The 19,789-nt window shown below is 47.4% G+C and overlaps 2 protein-coding genes and 1 pseudogene across 3 annotated transcripts; 2 read left to right on the plus strand and 1 right to left on the minus strand.

Moving 5' to 3' along the window:
- Positions 1–291: 291 nt before the first annotated feature.
- Positions 292–4,048, plus strand: LOC123084806 (uncharacterized). Its single transcript, XM_044506319.1, has 3 exons — positions 292–1,626; positions 2,633–2,697; positions 3,676–4,048. The coding sequence occupies exons 1-3, from the start codon at positions 465–467 to the stop codon at positions 3,679–3,681; spliced, it is 1,233 nt and encodes a 410-aa protein (XP_044362254.1). The 5' UTR covers positions 292–464; the 3' UTR covers positions 3,682–4,048.
- Positions 4,049–5,222: 1,174 nt separating this feature from the next.
- On the plus strand, positions 5,223–7,403 carry LOC123084808 (uncharacterized; annotated as a pseudogene).
- A 6,347-nt stretch (positions 7,404–13,750) lies between these two features.
- Positions 13,751–19,196, minus strand: LOC123081584 (uncharacterized). 2 transcript variants are annotated; one of them, XM_044504141.1, is made up of 4 exons: positions 17,846–19,196; positions 17,677–17,757; positions 14,203–14,285; positions 13,751–14,050 (listed from the first exon to the last, which is right to left on the minus strand). In XM_044504141.1, exons 1-3 carry the CDS (start codon positions 18,984–18,986, stop codon positions 14,254–14,256), a joined length of 1,254 nt encoding a protein of 417 aa, XP_044360076.1. In that variant the 5' UTR covers positions 18,987–19,196; the 3' UTR covers positions 13,751–14,050; positions 14,203–14,253. The 2 variants fall into 2 exon arrangements, with proteins under 2 accessions (XP_044360076.1, XP_044360077.1); XM_044504142.1 differs by having other exon boundaries at positions 13,751–14,089.
- Positions 19,197–19,789: the final 593 nt, after the last annotated feature.

Raw genomic sequence — 19,789 nt, forward strand, 5'->3', positions numbered from 1 at the left:
GATATGGCTTTAAAAGAATTTGAAATCCCGAAATAAAAGTACGTGGATCTGTTTTCTCTAACTGATGAGACTAGTATGAACACATTTAATGCCAGCACCCACATGCGCTACGAGACAAAAAAATACACATGCATGTGTGTGACAGACGCGGCCGCTCGGAAACACCAAAAAGCGCACGGCCACTTTTTAGATTTTGGGTTTGTTTTTTTACTAGAAAACCATTTCTTGGACCCCATTCGCAAGATGCAACAGCCCAGCCCAGCCCAGCCCATTCCGATCAGCCACACGAGTCCATCAAGGGAAGGCATCGTCCTCTCTCTCTCTCTCGCCCAAACGAAAACGAAGGGGAAGAAGAAAAGGGGGGAAACTGCACACGGCGGCGGCATCCACCGCCGAATGCGCCCCCAAAACCAAATCCCTCCACCAAAACCCCAATCCCCATCTCCATCCCCATCCCCATCCCCATGGCGACCGGGTCGCGTGCGCCGCGACGACGCCGCCCCCGCTCGCCGCCGACGCTGATGGACGACCTCGTGCGCGAGATCTTCCTGCGCGTACCCGTGGACGACCCCATGACCCTCGTCCGCGTCGCCGCCGGCTGCAAGACCTGGCGCAGCATGCTGTCCGCCCCCGACTTCGCCCGCGAGTACCGCAAGGCCCGTGCGGCGCCGGTGCTGGGCTTCCTCCACAACACCACCAGCGAACCGGAGGATCGCTTCGACTCCTCCCACTTCGTATCCACCGCGGCCTTCCGCTTCCGCCCGCCGGCGCACCAGGACCTCCTCTCGCGCTGGGACGTCCTCGACTCCCGCCACGGCCTCGCCCTCTTCCACGCCCCCAAGAGCAAGAGGAACAAGGGCTTCGTTGTCTGCGACCTCGTCACCGGCCAGCGGTGGGAATTCGGCGACCCCGAGTGCTACAACGTCATGTGGTGGCCGCACGGCGATCACATGGACAAGCGCATACGCTGTAGTGCCACGGTGCTCTGCGCCAAGGCCCAATGTGACCCGCTCGACTGCCATGGCGATGGCGGCCCTTTCCGCGTGGCCTTGGTGGGCACCGACTATAGAAACTTGAGATCCCACGCCACCGTCTACTCGTCAGAGACTCGTGAGTGGAGGGACACCATCTCTGTTCACAACCTGGATTTCGTCAATGGCAGGGGGAACAGTGCTGTTGTGGGAAATAAGGTCTATGTCCAATGTATAGAGAGTGACAAAGTCGTGGAGTACAACATGCATGAGCAAAAACTATCTCTGATCACCCTGCCATTTGAGGACCAGGAGGGGATCGACGAGAGCATTGACCTCATGGGGGTGGACGACGGCAGTCTGCTGTTTGCATCCGTGCTGAAGGCTAAACTCTGCCTATGGACTATGGAGGCTGGTCCCGGCGGAGCTGCGGGGTGGGCGCGACGCTGGGCTATCGAGCTCAAACCATCGCTCCCTGCTCGTTGCCTCACAGACAGGGCAAATACGCTGGTTGGCTTTGCTGAAGGTGTTGGTGTCATCTTCCTGAGTACAAGGGTGGGGCTGTACGCAATTGAGCTCAATTCAGGCGAAGGCAACAGGGTTCGCAAAGAGTTCTTCGATAAGATCATACCCTACAGGAGCTTCTGCACTAGAGGTACATATTACTAGCCTTGTACTGTTTTTCCAACATGTACATTTAGTCATGAATACTGATCACATCATTGGCTACTATTATAGTGGTTGATGGTTTTGCTTGTAGCTTAGCTTGTTGGATAATTTTAGTTCGGGGGTTCCCGATGCGCTATATGATTCCTGAATGTCGATGAGTATGTACAGTTTTTCTTTCTTTCTGTTTTTTGTACATAACTAGATAGATATCTGTATGCAGGTCTGCTCGTTTTTTCCAGTTTCTTGGTGATTTGTAGAAATGTAGGAATCCATCCTTTGTGCTGTTATACTATTCAGGCATTGAGGCGTGCTGCAAACCTGGGTGATTGTAGGCAACCATGAATTTGTGTTGATACAGGCCAGAGAAAAAGATACAGTAGTTGTGTGGTATTGGTGTTAGGCAGATTAACTAGGGAGTTGACCAAAGAATTCCATGGTGAGTGTATAGTTGGTGATTTATGCATCGTTCGTTGGCTGCTCCAGTATATATGTTGCACTGATTAGGCCTTATGAGTTGAAAGATTTGCCGATCAGGCCCTAAGATTGCCAAAAGCAGTTTGCAAAGCACTTAAGTGATCGGAACTTTGCTGTGAGCCAAGTGACTTCGGGCATCCAAAGCTCCCTGTGGTGTTTTTTATAGGATAACGTAATCCCAGGTCTGCACTAGGCACTTTCCTATGAGTCTGCCCAAATGAAATAGGCGATTTATTTATTTTGTACGTCCAACAGGTCCATCTTCAGTTTTATTTTGGATGCTTGTAGCTGAACCTTAGTTTCTGCCAATAGAAATGGGAGAGAAAACTCTCTTTCATATTACAAATAAAATAAAAGAACCTCAAACAGATCCAGATCGAATCGTGTTGTGATGTGGATGCTTCCTGCTATTGGTTGGTTGATTTGGACAAGTAGAAATGAAATGATTCTAAGGGGCAAAGTGTGCTCCTCTCCTACTTATCATATAGTCTGATGAATCTTTGTCTCTTATGATGCAGCAATAGGGGGTTTGGCCGACCTCGCACGCGCAGTTAGCCGGCGTACAGGAGCTTCTGTACTAGAGGTACATACTAGCCTTGTACTGTTTGTCAAACATGTACATTTAGTCATGAACACTAATAACATCATTGGCTACTATTATAGTGCTTGATGCTTTTGTAGCTTAGATTGTTGGATAATTTTAGTTGGAGAGTTCCCGATGTGGTATGGGATTGCTGAATGTCGATGAGTATGTACAGTTTTTCTTTCGTTCTGTTTTTTCTGCATAACTAGATATATATCTGTATGCATATCTGCTAGTTTCTCCAGTTTCTGGTTGGTTTTTAGAGATGTGGGAACGAATCCTTTGTGCTGTTATACTATTCAGGTGTCGAGGAGTTCTGCCGACCTGGTTGATTGTAGGCAACCATGAATTTGTGTTGATACAGATCAGAGAAAAATATACAGTATTTGTGTGGTATTGGGGTTAGGCAGATTAACTAGGGATCTGACCAAAGAATTCCATGGTGAGTGTATAGTTGGTGATTTATGCATCGTTGGCTGCTCTAGTATATATATTGCACTGATTAGGCCTTATGAGTTGAAAGATTTGCCGATTAGGCCCTAAGATTGCCAGAAGCAGTTTGCAAAGCAATTCAGTGACCAGAGCTTTGCTGTGAGCCTCGGGCACCCAAACCTCCTTGTGGTATTTTTGATAGGATACCTAATCCCAGGTCTGCACTAGACACCTTCCTGTGAGTCTGCCCAAATGAAAGAGACGATTTCATTATTGTGTACCTCCAACAGGTCCATCTTCAGTTTTATTTTGGATGCTTGTAGCTGAACCTTAGTTCCTGTTAATAGAAATCGGAGAGGGAACTCTCTTTCATACAAATAAAAGAACCTTAAACAGATCCAGATCGAATCGAGTTGTGATGTGGATTATTCCTGCTATTGCTTGGTTGATTTGGACAAGTAGAAATGAGATGATTCCGAGGGGCAAAGTGTGCTCCTCTCCTACTTATCATATAATCTGATGAATCTGTTGTCTCTTATGATGCAGCAATAGGGCGGTTGCCCGGCCTCTGATGAAGCTTCACGCGCAGTTGTTGGTGCTAGAAGGATATAACTAAATGGCGTCAGGACCTGGGTTTACTGTTTCCTGCCCAGGAAGAATTTGAAGTGAACTTGAGCCTCATTTGCTGCTGGTTGTGTTGAACAGTTTGGTTAGGGTGGATGCGATTTTGTTCCATTTCTGCTTGTGCCAAAAACTTGAGTCCTTTCGTCCGAGTTGGGTGCAACTCAAACTGACTGCGAGGAGAAATTTTGGTGATCCGTTGATGGTTTTGTGGCATGAATTGTTGCAAATTTCTTCTTCCCTATCTTTGGCTGATAGAGATGATATTATTGCCTTGAAAATGCACTATTCTGGGATTTACGGTGTACAATCTCTCTATGCATGCAGTAAGAGATTTCAGGTGGGTCTCAGTTTTACATACCTGCTTTGTGCCAAACTAGAATTTCCACCAGGTTCACGTGCTTCTGTGGCCTCTTTCTTAGTCACAAACTTGCAGTAGGCTTCTCACTAGGGCCAATGTGACTAAGAAACAGACAGATCACTAGTTGATCAACATGCCTTTTTTTTTCTTTCTATTTCTAACTTGTTCTTTGATTGCCCTGTGGTGGTGGCCTGAACTTTCGAATTTTGTTCAGATCGAGGTAAGAACAGATTATGAACATGTTGCTAAACGCTGGCGCTGCAATGGCAAGGATACTGTTGTTACTTGTTAGTATGCTTTGTGTTGCTGTTTTGTGGCACTTTCTGGCAACATCGTTGTGATCTTCACCTTGGTAAGACAACCTGGACTGGAATGCAGGTCTTGTGGCAAAAAGATGACCTTCCAGGTAATGGATGAGGATACTGTTGTTAGTATACTTTATTCATGGTAAATCCAAAAGTACTGTTTTCATCTTAGCAACCTCAACGGCAGACAACTAGCAGAGCTACATACAACGTCTAGTGACACAGAAAAATGGGAAGAACTCAAATTCGTGTGTAAATACTTCGTAAGATTGGAGATTTGGGGAGTCTTTCCCCTCCTTTACTCGTGTGTATTTGAGAAAAACATGTCGTGATCTAAGCTAAGTGCAAAAGCAAAAGTATTCTCTCGCATTCTTAGCTCGTTTTCATTTTCATGTAAAAAGAGATTAGCTCATACTCTCTCCGTTTCAAATTACTTGTCGCATAAATGGATGTATCTAGAACTAAAATACATCTAGATACATTCATACTTGCGACAAGTAATTCGGAACAGAGGGAGTACATGTCATGGTGTGCCGACTGGACAAACATATATGCCTAACCTTTGAATGATCAATGTATGTTGATTTCTTTTTTTTTTTTGACAGAAAATGTATGTCGATTTCTAGTTTATAGAGAATTTACCATTTTTTTAGTGGGCTTGCCATTTATAGTGTTTCTAGATCAATTTACCATTTCCAGTTTTTTTTTTTTTTTTTTTGAGGATTAGAGCAATTTTGTTTTGTTTGAGCAGATACCATTTCATGGATCCCATTTGAAAGACGCAACAACCCAGCAGCCCAGCCCAGCCCATTCCCGTACGCGATCAGCCACAGTCCACACGAGTCCATCATCTCTCCAACAGAAAAGGGGAAAAGTGGGGAAAACTCCACGCCGCGGCAGCTTCCACCGCCGAATGCGCCCCCAAATCCAAATCCCTCCTCCACCAACCCCCAACTCCCCATGGCGACCAGGCGGCCTCCGCCGCAGCGCCGCCCCAGCTCTCCGGGGGCGCTGATCGACGACCTCATGCGCGTGCGCGGGGACGACCCCGCGAGCCTCGTCCGCGCCGCCGCCTGCTGCTGGAGCTGGCGCGGCATCATGTTCGATCCTGAATTCGCCCACGACTACCGCAAGTTCCACGGCGCGGCGCCCGTGCTGGGCTTCCTCTACAATGCAACCCACATGACAACCCAGACCGCAGTTCGCGGCGAGAGGCGTTGGTACTCCTCCCACTTCGTCTCCACCGCCACCTTCCGCCCGCCGGCCTGCCGGGACCGCCGCAAGTGGCGAGTCCTCGACTCCCGCCACGGCCTCGCCCTCTTCGACACCCCTAAGAGGCACGAGGACTTCGTCGTCTACGACCTCGTCACCGGCGAGCACTGGGAAATTCACGCCGATCCCAAGTGCCACTACTTCATGTGGTGGCCCGACGACGACGACGACTTGCACGCGAGCCTACGCTGCAACGCCACACTGCGAGATGGACGCGACACAGGGTCATCGAGCTCAAATCATTGCTCCCCACTCCTGTCCTCTTGGACAACTTCGGCGTGACGCCGGTTGGTTTTGCTGAAGGTGTTGGTGTCATCTTCCTGAGTACAAATGCTGGGTTGTACACGATTGAGCTCAGTTCACGCCGAAGCAAGAAGGTGCACAGAATGCAAAGCATCGAAAAGGTCATTCCCTACATGAGCTTCTACACTGGAGGTATACAGAGAAACCACTTCTACTGTTTTTCAGACATGCACTTGAAGTTATGAACACTAAGCACACCATTGACTACTATTTCAGTGTGCTTGTGCTTCTAGCTTAGATTGTTGAATACGTCGCGAGTATGTAGCTTTTTTTCTTCTCATTTTTCCGCATAAGTAGATAGATACTGTATGCAGGTCCGCTCGCTTTGCTTGGTTTTCTGTTTGATAGCCATTATGTTCCTACGGCTACATCATGAATTAATCATCAACGAGCAAGGCATGTTGGCCATCTCTAGTTCATTCTTTTCCTATTCTAGTGGCGCGCAATTACGAGAACATATCCAGTACTTTCTTTGTGTTCTCTTGTGACAAATCACAATATAGATAGATGTCATGCTATAAAATTCAGGATTCAAATTTAACCCATAGCTAGAGAAACAAAGAAAGACATACTCGGTTTTGACAGTAATAGCTGGCAGCTGGATTGTCTGTTTCCCCCTGGGTGTCAACAGTTCTGGATGTCATTGCATTTGTAATTTCCTACAAACAGTTTTCACTGGAAGAAAGTTTTGTATACAATGATGGAATGAGTATTACCACGAATTCTATAAATGATTGAACATTTAAGCCGTGCCTATGTGTTAGTAGATATGAATGAGATTTGCAGGCTAGATCGTAGAGGCAAAATTAACAGACTTGGCTTTACGAAATTGTCCAGCCATGATCTAACGAACAAATTACATTGAAGTCTATATATTCATTCATACTTCTGCGTTGAGTCATGCCACAGGCCTGGCTGATTGTAGATAGCCATGATCAGGAGTTCAGGACCCTGGCCATGAGATTTTTATTGTCATGCTTCTTTTGGTGCTGATACAAACTAGAGAGAAAGTAGACATAAGTAGGCTCCTCTCTACTCATGATATCATCTTATGAAGCCTTGTCTCTTATGGTGCAGAATGGGGGCCATTGCTGGCCTCTGATGAAGCTTCACCCGCAGTTGGTGGTGGTACAACGATATAACCAAATTGCATCAGGGCGATGGGATCTGTCTACTTTTGCTGCCCAGAAGCTTTTTGAAATGAACTTCGGTGTCTTCTGTTGCTGGTTGTGTTGGACAGTTTGGTTAGGGTTCATGCGCTTTTGCTCTATTCTGTGCTTGGGCCGAAACTAAGTTGGTTGTTCTGGGTGTGTGTATTGTGTTGGACAAAGAGTCATGTCGATACTGATGGACAGGGGAGGTGGTGTTCAGAAAGATAAAAGGAACAGCCGAGGAACGGTTTATTTTCTCTCCTGAATTTGGTAACAGTGGCCCGTATGTTCCTATGGCTATATCATGAATTAATTATTAACAAACAAGGCATGCCGGCCATCTGTATTTCATTCTCCATGGTGGTGTTCTAATTTCCCTATTCTAGTGGTGCACTTACACGAGAACTTATAATTTCTTTGTGTTTTCTGTTGACAAATCACAAAATATGGCTATATCATGAATTAATCACTGCTAGGTAGACCATGTATATGCTATGCTATAAAATTCAGGATTCAAATTTAACCCATGGCCAGAGAAACAAAGAAAAGCAAACTCGGTTTTGGTTGTAATAGTTGGCAGCTGAGTTGCCCGTTTTCCCCTGGATGTCAACAGATTTGAATATCATTGGATTTGTAATTTCCTACAGAACAGTTTTCATTGGAAAAAAAGGTTCTTTGTACAATGCAAGTGGAAAGAGTATACTGTGAACTTTATAGATGATTGAACATTCAAGCCCTGCCTATGTATTACTCCCTCCGTCCCATAATATAAGAGCATTTTCGACACTACACTAGTGTAAAAAACACTCTTATATTATGGGACGGAGTAGTAGACCTGAATGAGACAGGCATTTGTAGTTTAGATTGTAGAGGCAAAATTAATAGACTCGGCTTTCCCGAATTCTGCAGTCGTGATCTAACACACGAATTATGTCCAAGTCTACATATTCATTCATACTGTTGGATAATGAGCAACTTGCTCTTACTGAGGGCCAAAGGCCAGTACATATACATGTGTGACAAAATGCAGAAAAGCCCCTTATACAATAGGGATGTACATAATGAACTATACACATCTAACCACCACCCCCCTCAAACTCATGGTGGATCAACAACACTGAGTTTGGAGAGGAAAAATCCATGCTGCGCTCGAGTCTGTGCCTTCGTGAAGAAGTCAGCTAACTGTAACTCAGAGGGCACATAGTGAAGAGCGAGAGTCTGATCCTACACAGCAGCACGCACAAAGTGGGCATCCACACCGATGTGCTTGGTGAGCTCATGCTTCACCGGGTCACGCGCAATACTGATATCATCGGTACTGTCGGTCAGGAGAGGAGTGGAGGTAGTAGCAGACACACCAAAATCCTCAAGTAACCACCGTAACCAGATCACCTCAGCCGTCAACATAGCCATGGCTCGCAACTCAGCCTCTGTACTCGAGCGAGAAACTGCAGTCTGTTTCTTTGTCTTCCAGGCAATAAGAGAGCCACCAAGAAAAACACAGTAAGCAGACAGCGAGCGTCGATCAGAAGGATCACTAGCCCAGGTAGCATCAGAGTAGGCCTGGAGCTCAAGAGAGCTGGAGCGAGGAAAGAAAAGGCACTGAGAGATCGTGCCACGAAGATATCGTAGAACACGGAGGAGGTGACTATAGTGGACAGAGGTGGGGGCTGAAACAAACTGACTCAGGATGTGGACAGGATAGGAGATGTCAGGACGCGTAATAGCAAGATAGACAAGGCTGCCAACGAGGTGACGATAGCGAGTGGGATTAGGAAGAGGGTCACCATCAGAGGCACGAAGCTGAACGTTGAGCTCCATAAGAGTCACAACGGTGCGCTCATCACCAAGAGCAGCGCGAGCAAGAAGATCCTGAATATATTTTTCTTGGGAGATGTAGAAACCATCAGGGGTCGAGGAGATCTCAATCCCAAGAAAATAGCGAAGTGGACCAAGATCAGTCATGAGGAACTGGTCTTGAAGGCGAGCCTTAACAAAGGCAATGTACTCAGAGTCGTCACCAGTGATGATCATGTCATCAACATAGAGAAGGAGAAGAGTCCGGCCATGAGAGGACGTGTGAACAAACAACGCAGGATCATGATTACTGGGCGAGAAACCAGCCGCAGTTACCACAGAGGCGAAGCGCTCGAACCAGGCGCGAGGGGCCTGTTTGAGACCATATAGGGAGCGGCAAAGTCTACAGACCATACCATCAGGAGCAAAGTACCCCGGTGGTGGCTGCACATAAACCTCCTCACGCAACTCGCCATTGAGAAAAGCGTTCTAAACATCAAGTTGAGAGATAGACCACTGACGAACAGAAGCCACAGCAAGAAGAGTGCGGACAGTGGTCATATGGGCCACAAGAGCGAATGTCTCATCATAATCTCGCCCCTGCTCCTGCTGAAAACCACGGGCCACAAGACGAGCTTTGTAGCGCTCAAGAGAACCATCGGAGCGAGTCTTAATCTTGTAGACCCACTTGCAGGTGATGGGACGGACACTGGAAGGAAGAGGAACCAGATCCCATGTGCCAGAGCGCTCAAGAGCAGCAAGCTCTTCAGCCATCGCAAGCTGCCATTCAGGATGAGTCATGGCAGTCCGATAGGAAGTGGGCTCAGCAATAACAGAGAGACCGTACCGATCAGGGGAGTAGCGATCAGGCGGGGGGGCGAGGCCGAGCACAGAGTTTGTGAACCGGGGGAGGCGTGAGAGGAGGTGCACCAGAGGTGGAAGGCTCGTCAGAGGAGACATCCTCAGTACGAGATTGACGAGTATAGTGGAGAGGAAATGATGAGAGAGGGGAACGAACTGGAGATGATGATGGAGAAGTGGAGGGGAAGGATGAAGAAGGCGGGGTTGGTGATGAATGAGAAGGAAGGAGAGGTGCCGGAGGAAGAGGTGATACATGAGGCACATAGCAGGATGTATCAGGAAGGAGAAGGAAAGAAAGGTCGTCCACAAAGAAACTCGAGGATGGAGAACATGGGTAGTAAGAACGAGACTCGTCAAAGGTCACATCACGCGAGATGCGCAAGCGACGACCCACAGGATCCCAACATCGATATCCCTTGTGCTCATCACTGTAGCCAAGGAAAACACACTCAACTGACTGAGCAGTCAGTTTGGTGCGTTCTCAGGGGGCAAGAAGAACATAGCATACGCATCCAAACATACGAAGGGCTGAGTAGTCAGGAGAGCAACCAGTGAGATACTGCATAGGAATACCACCCTGCAGAGCGGACGAGGGCTGAATGTTGATGAGATAGGTGGATGCGGAAACAGTCTCAGCCCAAAAGTGGGGTGGAAGAGAAGCAGCAATCATCAACGCACGAGCCGTCTCAAGCAAATGACGATGCTTTCGTTCGGCAACGCCATTCTGAGCATGAGCACCAGGACAAGAGAACTGGGCAAGAGTACCCTGTTCCGCGAGGAAACCATGCAACAGCTGAGAGATAAACTCTCCAGCGGAGTCAGCACGAAAAGTACGAATGGGCGTGGCAAACTGGGTTTGAACCATGGCAGCAAAACGTTTGTATATAGGGAGAACCTCATTACGAGATTTCATGAAGTAGAGCCAGATGTAGCGAGAGAAATCATCAATAAATAAAACATAATAGCGATGACCACCTTTCGAATCAAAGGGAGCAGGACCCCAGACATCAGAATGAACTAAATCAAAAGGACGTTGAGATACAGACTCACTAGTAGGATAAGGTAACTGAGTCTGTTTGCCAAGTCTGCAACCATTACAATGTAAGGAGACATCTCCAGATACAGACCTTAAGAGGCCCTGACGAACTAAAGAAGACAAGCGAGAGCCACATATGTGACCAAGGCGATGATGCCACTACTGGAAGGACGCAGACGAAGAGGCAGCAAGAGCATGAGAGCTGGCAGAAGTGGTGGCAGCGGAAGGAACACAAAGCCAGTCAACCTCCCAAAGGCCCTCTGACTCACGGCGCCGGGGGCCAGCACCAACCAAAGCCTTGGTGCGACGATTCTGAATGGAGCAAGAGTCGATATCAAGGATGACACGACAACCAGAATCAGTAAGTTGAGCAGCAGAAAAAAGATTCATGGTAAGGCGAGGAACATGAGAAACACACGGAACAGAAAAAGATGGAGTGGAAAGAATACCACGACTAGCAACAGGAAGAGAGGTGCCATCAGCAGTAAGAACATTAACAGGCAAATCAAGAGGTCGGAGAGAAGACAAAGCGGAAGAATCAGAAGACATATGAAAGGAGGCTCCAGAATCCAGAACCCACGAAGATGTACCTGACTGTGTAGATGCTGGTGATGGTGAGGAAGAGGATGCAGTCACAGCAGCAGCAGAGCCAGTCGACGAGGAGCCTGAGGAAGCAAGAAGACGCTTGAGGCGAACAATGTCCTGATCAGTGAGTGACGGAGTCGAGGAAGACACAGGAGGTCCGATGGAGGAGGACCGCCTCTGGTCTCTCTTCTTCTGGCGACAATCAGACTTTGGGTGACCTGGCCGGGAGCAGTAACCACATGCAGTGTCACGGCGCGACGTGCCCTTCTCAGCATATGGAGGACGGCTTACCCCCCTGAAGGAGTAGGCAGGAGCGGCGGAGCGCTGAGGCGAGCAGGCGACACAGGAGCTCGGGCGGCCAGTACTGACGGAACCAGAAGCAACCCAGCAGAGCGAAGGCGGGTCTCCTCAGCACGAAGCTCAGCAAGTATCTCTGAGATAGGAACACGACCACGAGCAAGCAAGTGAGTACGGCGGGGCTCAAACTCAGACCGGAGACGAGATAAGAACTCATGGACCCGCTGAAACTCGAGATCAGATCGAGTAGTCTGACAACAGCGACAGGTTCCACAAACAACTGTCCGAAGAGAGTCAAGCTGGCGCCAGATGGTAGAACACTGTGAATAGAACTCATCAACAGAAGAATCACCTTGCTGAAGTGCATGCTCCTGGCGCACGACAGATAGGTAGAGAGCATCACCAGAGGGCTGATAGCGCTGACAGAGATAAGACCACATCGCTGCAACCGTGCCAAGTCCCATGAATTTCGAAGCAAACTGAGGGAGGACACTCCAGTGAGAACAGCAGCAGCTCTAGCATCATCATTGCACCACTGCGTGTAAACAGACAGATCATCCCGGTACACAGAGAGAGCGTCAGAATAAGCAGATGCCTGCTGATCATAAGCATCAACTGCAGCATCATCAAGAGCCTTGGCTGCATCCCGATCAGCCTGAGAAGCATCAGCAGCAAGCACTGGCGGGACCGGCGGCACTGGAGCCAAGGGCGCAACAGGGCATGGCGGACAGGGGACCTCACCAGAAAGAACACCCCACAGAAGGAGACCACGCATATGAATACGCATGAAGCCTACGAACTCAGCATAGTTGGTGCCATCAAAGATCACCGAGCACCGCGAAACAACAACATAGCCTGAAGATGACATATTGAGATATCCTTTTTTTCAACAGCTGCTAGAGGCCCGATCTGGATCTGCCAGAACCGCTCACGAGGCCAGAGACCGAGTGGGGGAAGCGACCGGGCGGACTAGGCCCGATCTGGATCAGGAACCAACACAACCCGAGGGGAAAACGGCAGCACCCGAGGTCAACCGGCGACAGGAGTAGAAGAGGAGGGGCCGGCAGGCCCGGATGAGAGGCAGATGGACGCGCGCGCTCGAGAGACCAGAGCGAGAGGAGGCCTCGCACGCTCGAGAGATCCCAGCCGAGAAAGGAGCGGGAGGAGCCGACCGAGAGGAGATCGACAGCTGGAGCAGCGGATCTGGTCGGGGAAGCAGCGGGAGCGGCCCGGACGAGAGGAAGCCGGTGGCGTTGACCTCGTGGAATCGAATCCCAGCCGGGACAGCCCAGGGGAGCACGGGCATGAGCACAGTTAGCGACGAGCAGAGACGAGGAGAGCCAACCGGAACAGAGTCGGGGACGGCCGGAGACGAGAAAAATCAGGAGCAGAGGACGCACGGAGTTGCATCGTGCGGGAGAGAGGCTAACCTAACATCTGATACCATGTTGGATAATGAGCAACTTGCTCTTACTGAGGGCCAAAGGCCAGTACATATACAAGTGTGACAAAGTGCAGAAAAGCCCCTTATACAATGAGGATGTACACAATGAACTATACACATCTAACACATACCTTTGGATACCACTGGGTTTGTTCGCCATTGATGCTTGCCTTTGCTTGGCATTGTTGAATAATACATAATACTCCCTCCATCCCATAATATAATAGCGTTTTTGACACCACTAGTGTAAAAAACGCTCTTATATTATAGGACGGAGGGAGTACTATATAATCGTATGCATTGATTCGATGCAAAGCCCAGGGGTTAATCCTCCTTTTCGAAAAAGAAACAAAAATATGGAAAAAGGTTCTGTATGCAATGTAGGTGGATTGAGTATACTGTGAATTCTATAGATGATTGAACATTTAAGCCTTTCCTAGATGTTAGATCTAAATGAGACAGGGATTTACATGCTAGAATGTAGAGGCAAAATTAATAGACATTGCTTTCCAAAATTCTGCAGACATGGTTTTGTTCACTAAGTATGCACTAGAGAGCATAAATTATTTCGAACTCTACATATTCATTCATATTTATGTGTTGCCAGGAGAGCATGCAGTTGTCACAACACAAATTAACAAGTCTCACTCAGAGCACAACGCAAACAGTTTGTCACAAGTCATAACAGAATTAAAAATCTTGTAATTATAGTGACGCTGGACCAACTGAACACTTGGATACAAAGCTACCATTTCTATGTATCCAACAAAACCGACTGCTCCTCTGAAACCACGTCCAAAGTTCAATGCTTCACATCATTACTCACAAAAGGCTCCAAGCATTTCTCCACAGAAACTTGGACAGCATTCATGCAGCTCCAGAATTCATCTAGAAGGCATAATGGTCTAGCGTTAGTGCTTTAGTCCGCTGCAGTGATAAGGATACAGTGACATCAAACATGACAAGCTACTGCAGTATAGATGGATCATTGTTGTACAGGTTAATAAGATTAATGGCTATGTCATTGATCATAATGTTACCATTGTGAAACGGCAGCAGGTTCTTCGTGATGGATGGATGGATGGCCCATCTCATGGCAGTGGCATTCTGTCCCCAGCGTGATCTGAATAGATACAATCAGAAATGAGACTATGGTATTCCAGTTTCATAACATCATTGTTCTTGGTGCACATAAAGCCGTTGATACTTCATGTCCTAAACATAACTGTTACTAAGAACGTATGTACAAAATTTGCTAATCACAAGAAAACTATCATACAATGCGCTACATGTTTAGATGCCTTGAGTGTAGAAGGTTATTCAAGGAGTGACTTGTCATGGAATCTTGGTCATGTTGCAGAGGTTTTCAGCATTGGTCGTAACGCAGCTTGGTTGCTCTGTGGCTTGCCTCATCGCCATTGGCATGAGGTTCGACTAGGTGAAGCATGCATCGTGGTAGGCGTGGTGGGTGTGGTTGCTAATCCCTGAGATGAGCGTAGTAATGTCCGAAAGGCGCTGTACCCGGCTTCTTTGCCCCTTCTTCATAATGCAATGATACACATGCTTATGCGTATTCTAGAAGAAAAAAACCCTGCCATCGTACTCAAGAAGATGACGCTTTCTGGAGTGCTTAATTTGAGGCCTTAGTCTGTGTGATTGTGAATATAGGCACCAAGCAGTAGCATGAATCAGTTGGTCTCATGTACATCCATACTCTGAATACACAAAATGTTGCACATAATCTGCTAGCTATTTTGGGGCAGATCACTTCCAATTGGCCACATAATCTGTAGTTTAATTAGCTCCCACCATCTTGGGTTTTCACTTGGGAAGATATCATTGAAGTTCAGTGTCTTATACTAAATTTGGTATCTGAGTCTGTATGATTTTCACAAGGGAAAATTAAAGATTTGAAGTATGTTTGAGCTAAAAACAAAAAGAACAAAGTAACAGCCAAAGCATGCTGGAATTAGTTGAACTTCTAATTGTCAAGCAGATATGCTGTAGTTATCATGGTCTGTTTTTGTAACAAAGTAAGCATTTCAAGCTGGCCGTAGGGCATACTTAAACCTTCAATACATCCACTTATACTGATTAAATGTTTGCTTCATGTCATTTTGCTGTATTGTTAATGCTTTGCTTACTTTATTTGCCAATACAAGGTTATGAAAAAGTTCCCGGGATTAAGAATTACTGTTCTTGGAGATGGAGCGTATATGTGCATCATTATTCAACTGCTAACTATTTTGCTGTTATCAGCACGACACAGACATGATGACAGATGTGCTTATGTTCATCAGCATTCATTATACGGCATTGAATAATTTAGAGCACTTTATTCTTGTTTTCCATATATAGCAAGAATTATGAGTCGTGGAGTCGAGCGCCGAGGTTGAGTCATGGACTAGTCATGACTAGTCTAGACTATTGCTGGACTAGTCAACATAGTACTGTAGTACTCAACTTAGAGTACTCGACTACTAATACGGTAATACCTAGTATGTAATATTTACTATATATTATACTACAGCAATATACAATAAAAATTGAGTTGATCCAGAGGAGGATCACAACAACATAGGAGAACAGCAAGGGGAGGAGCACACAGCAGAGGGGTGGATCCACAGGAGGAGCAGAACCAGCGGAGGGAGAGCGTCGTAATGCTCCTGGGCACCGTTGGCGGGGTGGTTGGGTGGCAGCGGCAGTGGCGGGTCAATGGGCGGTGGCGGCAGCCCAGTCCCAGGTGAGGCAGCTCGTTGTGGAGCGATCTTGGAAAGCTAGGGTTGCAATTTTTTCCCTCCCGCGGGTTGAGCGCTGCTCACTTATCCCTCCCAAATTGAGTCGATCGACTCAAACACCCAGACTAGTCTGGACTAGTCAATGACTAGTGGCTCCACCGCTCGACTCAACGAGCTAGTCTACACGAAGAAGCTAGTCGACAATCAGATTAAGACTAATAAACTAGTCGTTACTCATACATCTCTTTTGAGCTTCATAGTCCATTATGTAACTGAAGCCTTTAAGATTGACTTCTGTTGCACTTACCAGAACTCCATTCCTATACCAACCGTTTTCCAAAATTTGCTGCATTTTTGTTACCAAATTTAAAATGTTCTATCAGTAAGCTGAAATACTTTGTAGAAAAAAAGATTGAACTCCACATTGGTTTTGTATATCCCAACCTGTTTCCATCACAAGTTGTAGTTGTCAAATTTATGATTTATTTGATAAGAGCAAGATAGCAACTTTTGTAATACCAAAAAAATTACTGCTTACCACAATGACACTCAAAACAAGCGCTATGCTTTCAGGCTGTAACTTACTTTTAGGCTGTAACTTAACATTGAGCATTTTACGACACTTTTGAAATGGATATAATGTGCCATGTTAAGCTTAACATTCTTCTAGTCATGAAACAATTTTAAGAACTTGGTACCTTTTCTAGTAGGTTATCATAGCAGCAGTGCCTCTTGCATAAGCATTCACTGCTCAAACTGAGCACCAAACTTGTTACTTGCACATAGCTTATGTGGTGTTATTCTACTTGATTTAATTTAGTAACCCTCTTAGATGTTATATTGTGTATTTTAGGCTACTGCTCCCAATACTATTCTAACAACTTGATTTTTCTGAATCTTGCAGTTGTTTCATTATTTGTGTTAATGTGCTCTAGTGATGACACAACTCCTTACAAACTCCTCATTGGTCAGCTAGTCTTGTTGATTCTGCAATAAATACACTATGATGTAGTATGATCCATAACCCGAATTAACTACTTGCTAGTTTAATCGAACAAGTCAGTCTTGGTTAAAGAGAACTATTTATGTCCAGCGCTTGGCCATCAGTGCCTTTCAGGTTATTTTAGTGTGCTTTAAAATATTAATTAAAGATCCATTGTACTTCTATACCGAAGAATGGTGTTTAAGAAACAAAATTTTCTGATCAGACTGGAATGCACATTTCTCATACAGATGATACATGCTAGGCTGCTAGCAGCTGTTAATATGACCCTTTGGAACTGTGTCTGCCATGTTATCTAACCCATGGAAGGGAGTAACCAAACAGAGCCTCTAGTTGGACCAAATCCCAGCAAGAATTGGGTGTGCACGGAAGGGTGGAAGGCTTGGGCATTATTGCTGAGTTTCCAGAGTCAATCTAGCACTCCCTCCATTTCAAAATAACTGAAGTTCTAGGTTTGTCCTAAGTCAAACTGCATTAAGTTTGACCAAGTTTAAATAAAAATACAGCAACATTTACAACACTAAATTCTTCATTAGATCCATTATGAAATATATTTTCATATTATATATATTTAATATTGTAGATCTTAGCAAATTTTTCTGTAGACTTCGTCCAACTTTAAAAAGTTTAACTTAGCACAATCCTAGAACTTCCATTATTTTGGAACAGAGGGAGTACAAGGCAAAATGTTCTAATGTTAATGCTTTCTACCGCTGCAGCAATATAGATGGACCATTGTTGCAGTTGATAAAAATAACCCGTTAAACCCTTACCATGCAAAACGGTGTCCAATTCATGTGAATGGTCGCCGCGACCACGTTTTGATTGCAGTGGCATTAAGATCCTGACATGTTCTGAAAAGACAAAAGTACTACAAATTAGTATTCGCTAACTACAAGAAGCAAACATATTGAAGCTGTACACGTTCAAAGAAGTTAGTACCTCGGCTGTAGAAGCTCACATAGGGTATGACTGTCTGGACGAACATCTTTCTGTGTACCTTCTTTGTTTGGCCAGAAGAGACCTCAACTGTGAACAGGCCAGCTTCTGTATTTAGGAAGATGACACCAGCACCGCTCGCAAAACCAACCACCGATGGTCCACCACTCACGAAGGTTTTGCGTACCATCCAGTATGTGCTCGAGAGGGCACTAGGAGGGAGCGATGTTTGAAGCTCGACGACCCTGCGTTGCCCCCTCGCCACAACTCCATTGGGACCATCCTCCATTAACCGCACATAGAGTTTAGAACCCCCCATGCTCGCAAACACCAGCGCACCGTCCTCCTCCCCCATGAGTTTACCGCATGGCTGGTCCTGCAAATTGATCGCCGAAAGTTCTTGCTCGCCCACGTCATACATCACTATTCTTCCGCTCCACTTACGGGGGAAATAGACTTTGTTTCCCACAACTGCAGTGTGCCCTGTCTCCTCCATGGCACTGGTGGCATTCGGGTTCTCAATGGAGATCATTTTGCTCCACTCGGCAGCCTCAGATGAGTAGAAGGAGGCGAACGTGGTCCTCTCTAACTCATTGGAGCCCGCGAAAGCCACGAGGAAGGGACCGTCGTAGCAGCCCAGGTGGTCGCAGCCATCCTGGGCGCAGAGCACCGCCGCCATCCAGGTTATCTCCTCCTGCTGGTCCTCTGCAGTCTCAATTATCTCCGACAGCTTGGGGTCGGTGAGAAGCCCCCACCGGCGGTCCGTGATGGGGTCCCAGACGGTGAAATCTGCGTGCTTCTCTCTGGGTGTGTAGAAGAGGACGCGGCCATGGCGGGAGTCGGCCGCGTGCCAGTTGCGGCGGTCGCGAACCGGCGGGCAGAAGGCTCCGGTAGGGTCGAATCGGGCGACGCCATGGCTTTCGTAGGATTTGTTGTGGAGGTAGCCCAACACGGGGGACGCCCCGTGGAAAGCGCGGTAGTCGCGGAAGAAGGCGGGGTCTGAGATGGTTTCGAGCCAGGTGGTGCAGACGGCGGAGGCGCGGACGAGGCTCGCCGGGTCATCCGGCGGGATGCGGAGCAAAATCTCGCGGATGGCGTCGTCGACCAGCGTGTGGCGGCTGCGTTGCGGCGGCGGCGAATTCATGGTGGGGGATTGGGGGCGAGCCTCCCTATCTCTCTGTCGCCATTAGCGGCGGGGCTTCGGAGGCTGGAAGCAGTGGGGCGCCGTGGCAGCGTGGCGGAGCCGTGCGCCGGCCGGTGAGTCGAGCGGGGCGCCGCCGCTGCGCGCAGTCGGAAACACAGGGAGCGAGTGGACTCACACGCTTATCTCTGTAGGGTTTTTGGTAGAATGGGCTGCGCTACTAACGCGAATAAGTGGCCCGGCCCATCTCCCCTCCAGCGGCTTCTTATTTCTCCATCTTCTTTCTCCTTTTTCCCTAAAAAAGAATCCTCTTTATTCTTCTTCCTTCCTGCTTTGCACTCATTCTCCCCGCCTCGACCACCCGCCAGTCGGCATTGGCCTAACCGCCGGCTCATGCCACCCATGCCGCCACTCTATGTCCTCAACGCCACCTCCACCGGTCCGACCTTTCACCAACACCTACGTCGTCGCGGCTCGTCGCCGCATCGGTCCATCTCTGGCTCGGTGCTTCGTTCCAGATGTGCCTCATCGTCGCCTCACCCCTTCACCCACCTCTACCCCCATTGACATTGTTCCCTAACTGGGGCGGGCCCAGGTCAATGTACCATGCGCATGGTTCCTACGACGGCCCGAGGGCTTGTCTTTTCATAAAAGAACTGAAAAAATATAACATGCATGCCTAGGGCGGAGACCATGGGGCGAGTAGGAGCCGTATCCCACCCCCTAAGCAATTGCATCATGTACTATAGTTGTGCAAATAATTATATATATTTTTAGGAAATATATATTTTTCTATTGTTAGTCGT

Source organism: Triticum aestivum, chromosome 4A (assembly GCF_018294505.1).
Source record: "Triticum aestivum cultivar Chinese Spring chromosome 4A, IWGSC CS RefSeq v2.1, whole genome shotgun sequence".
NCBI lineage: Eukaryota > Viridiplantae > Streptophyta > Magnoliopsida > Poales > Poaceae > Triticum > Triticum aestivum.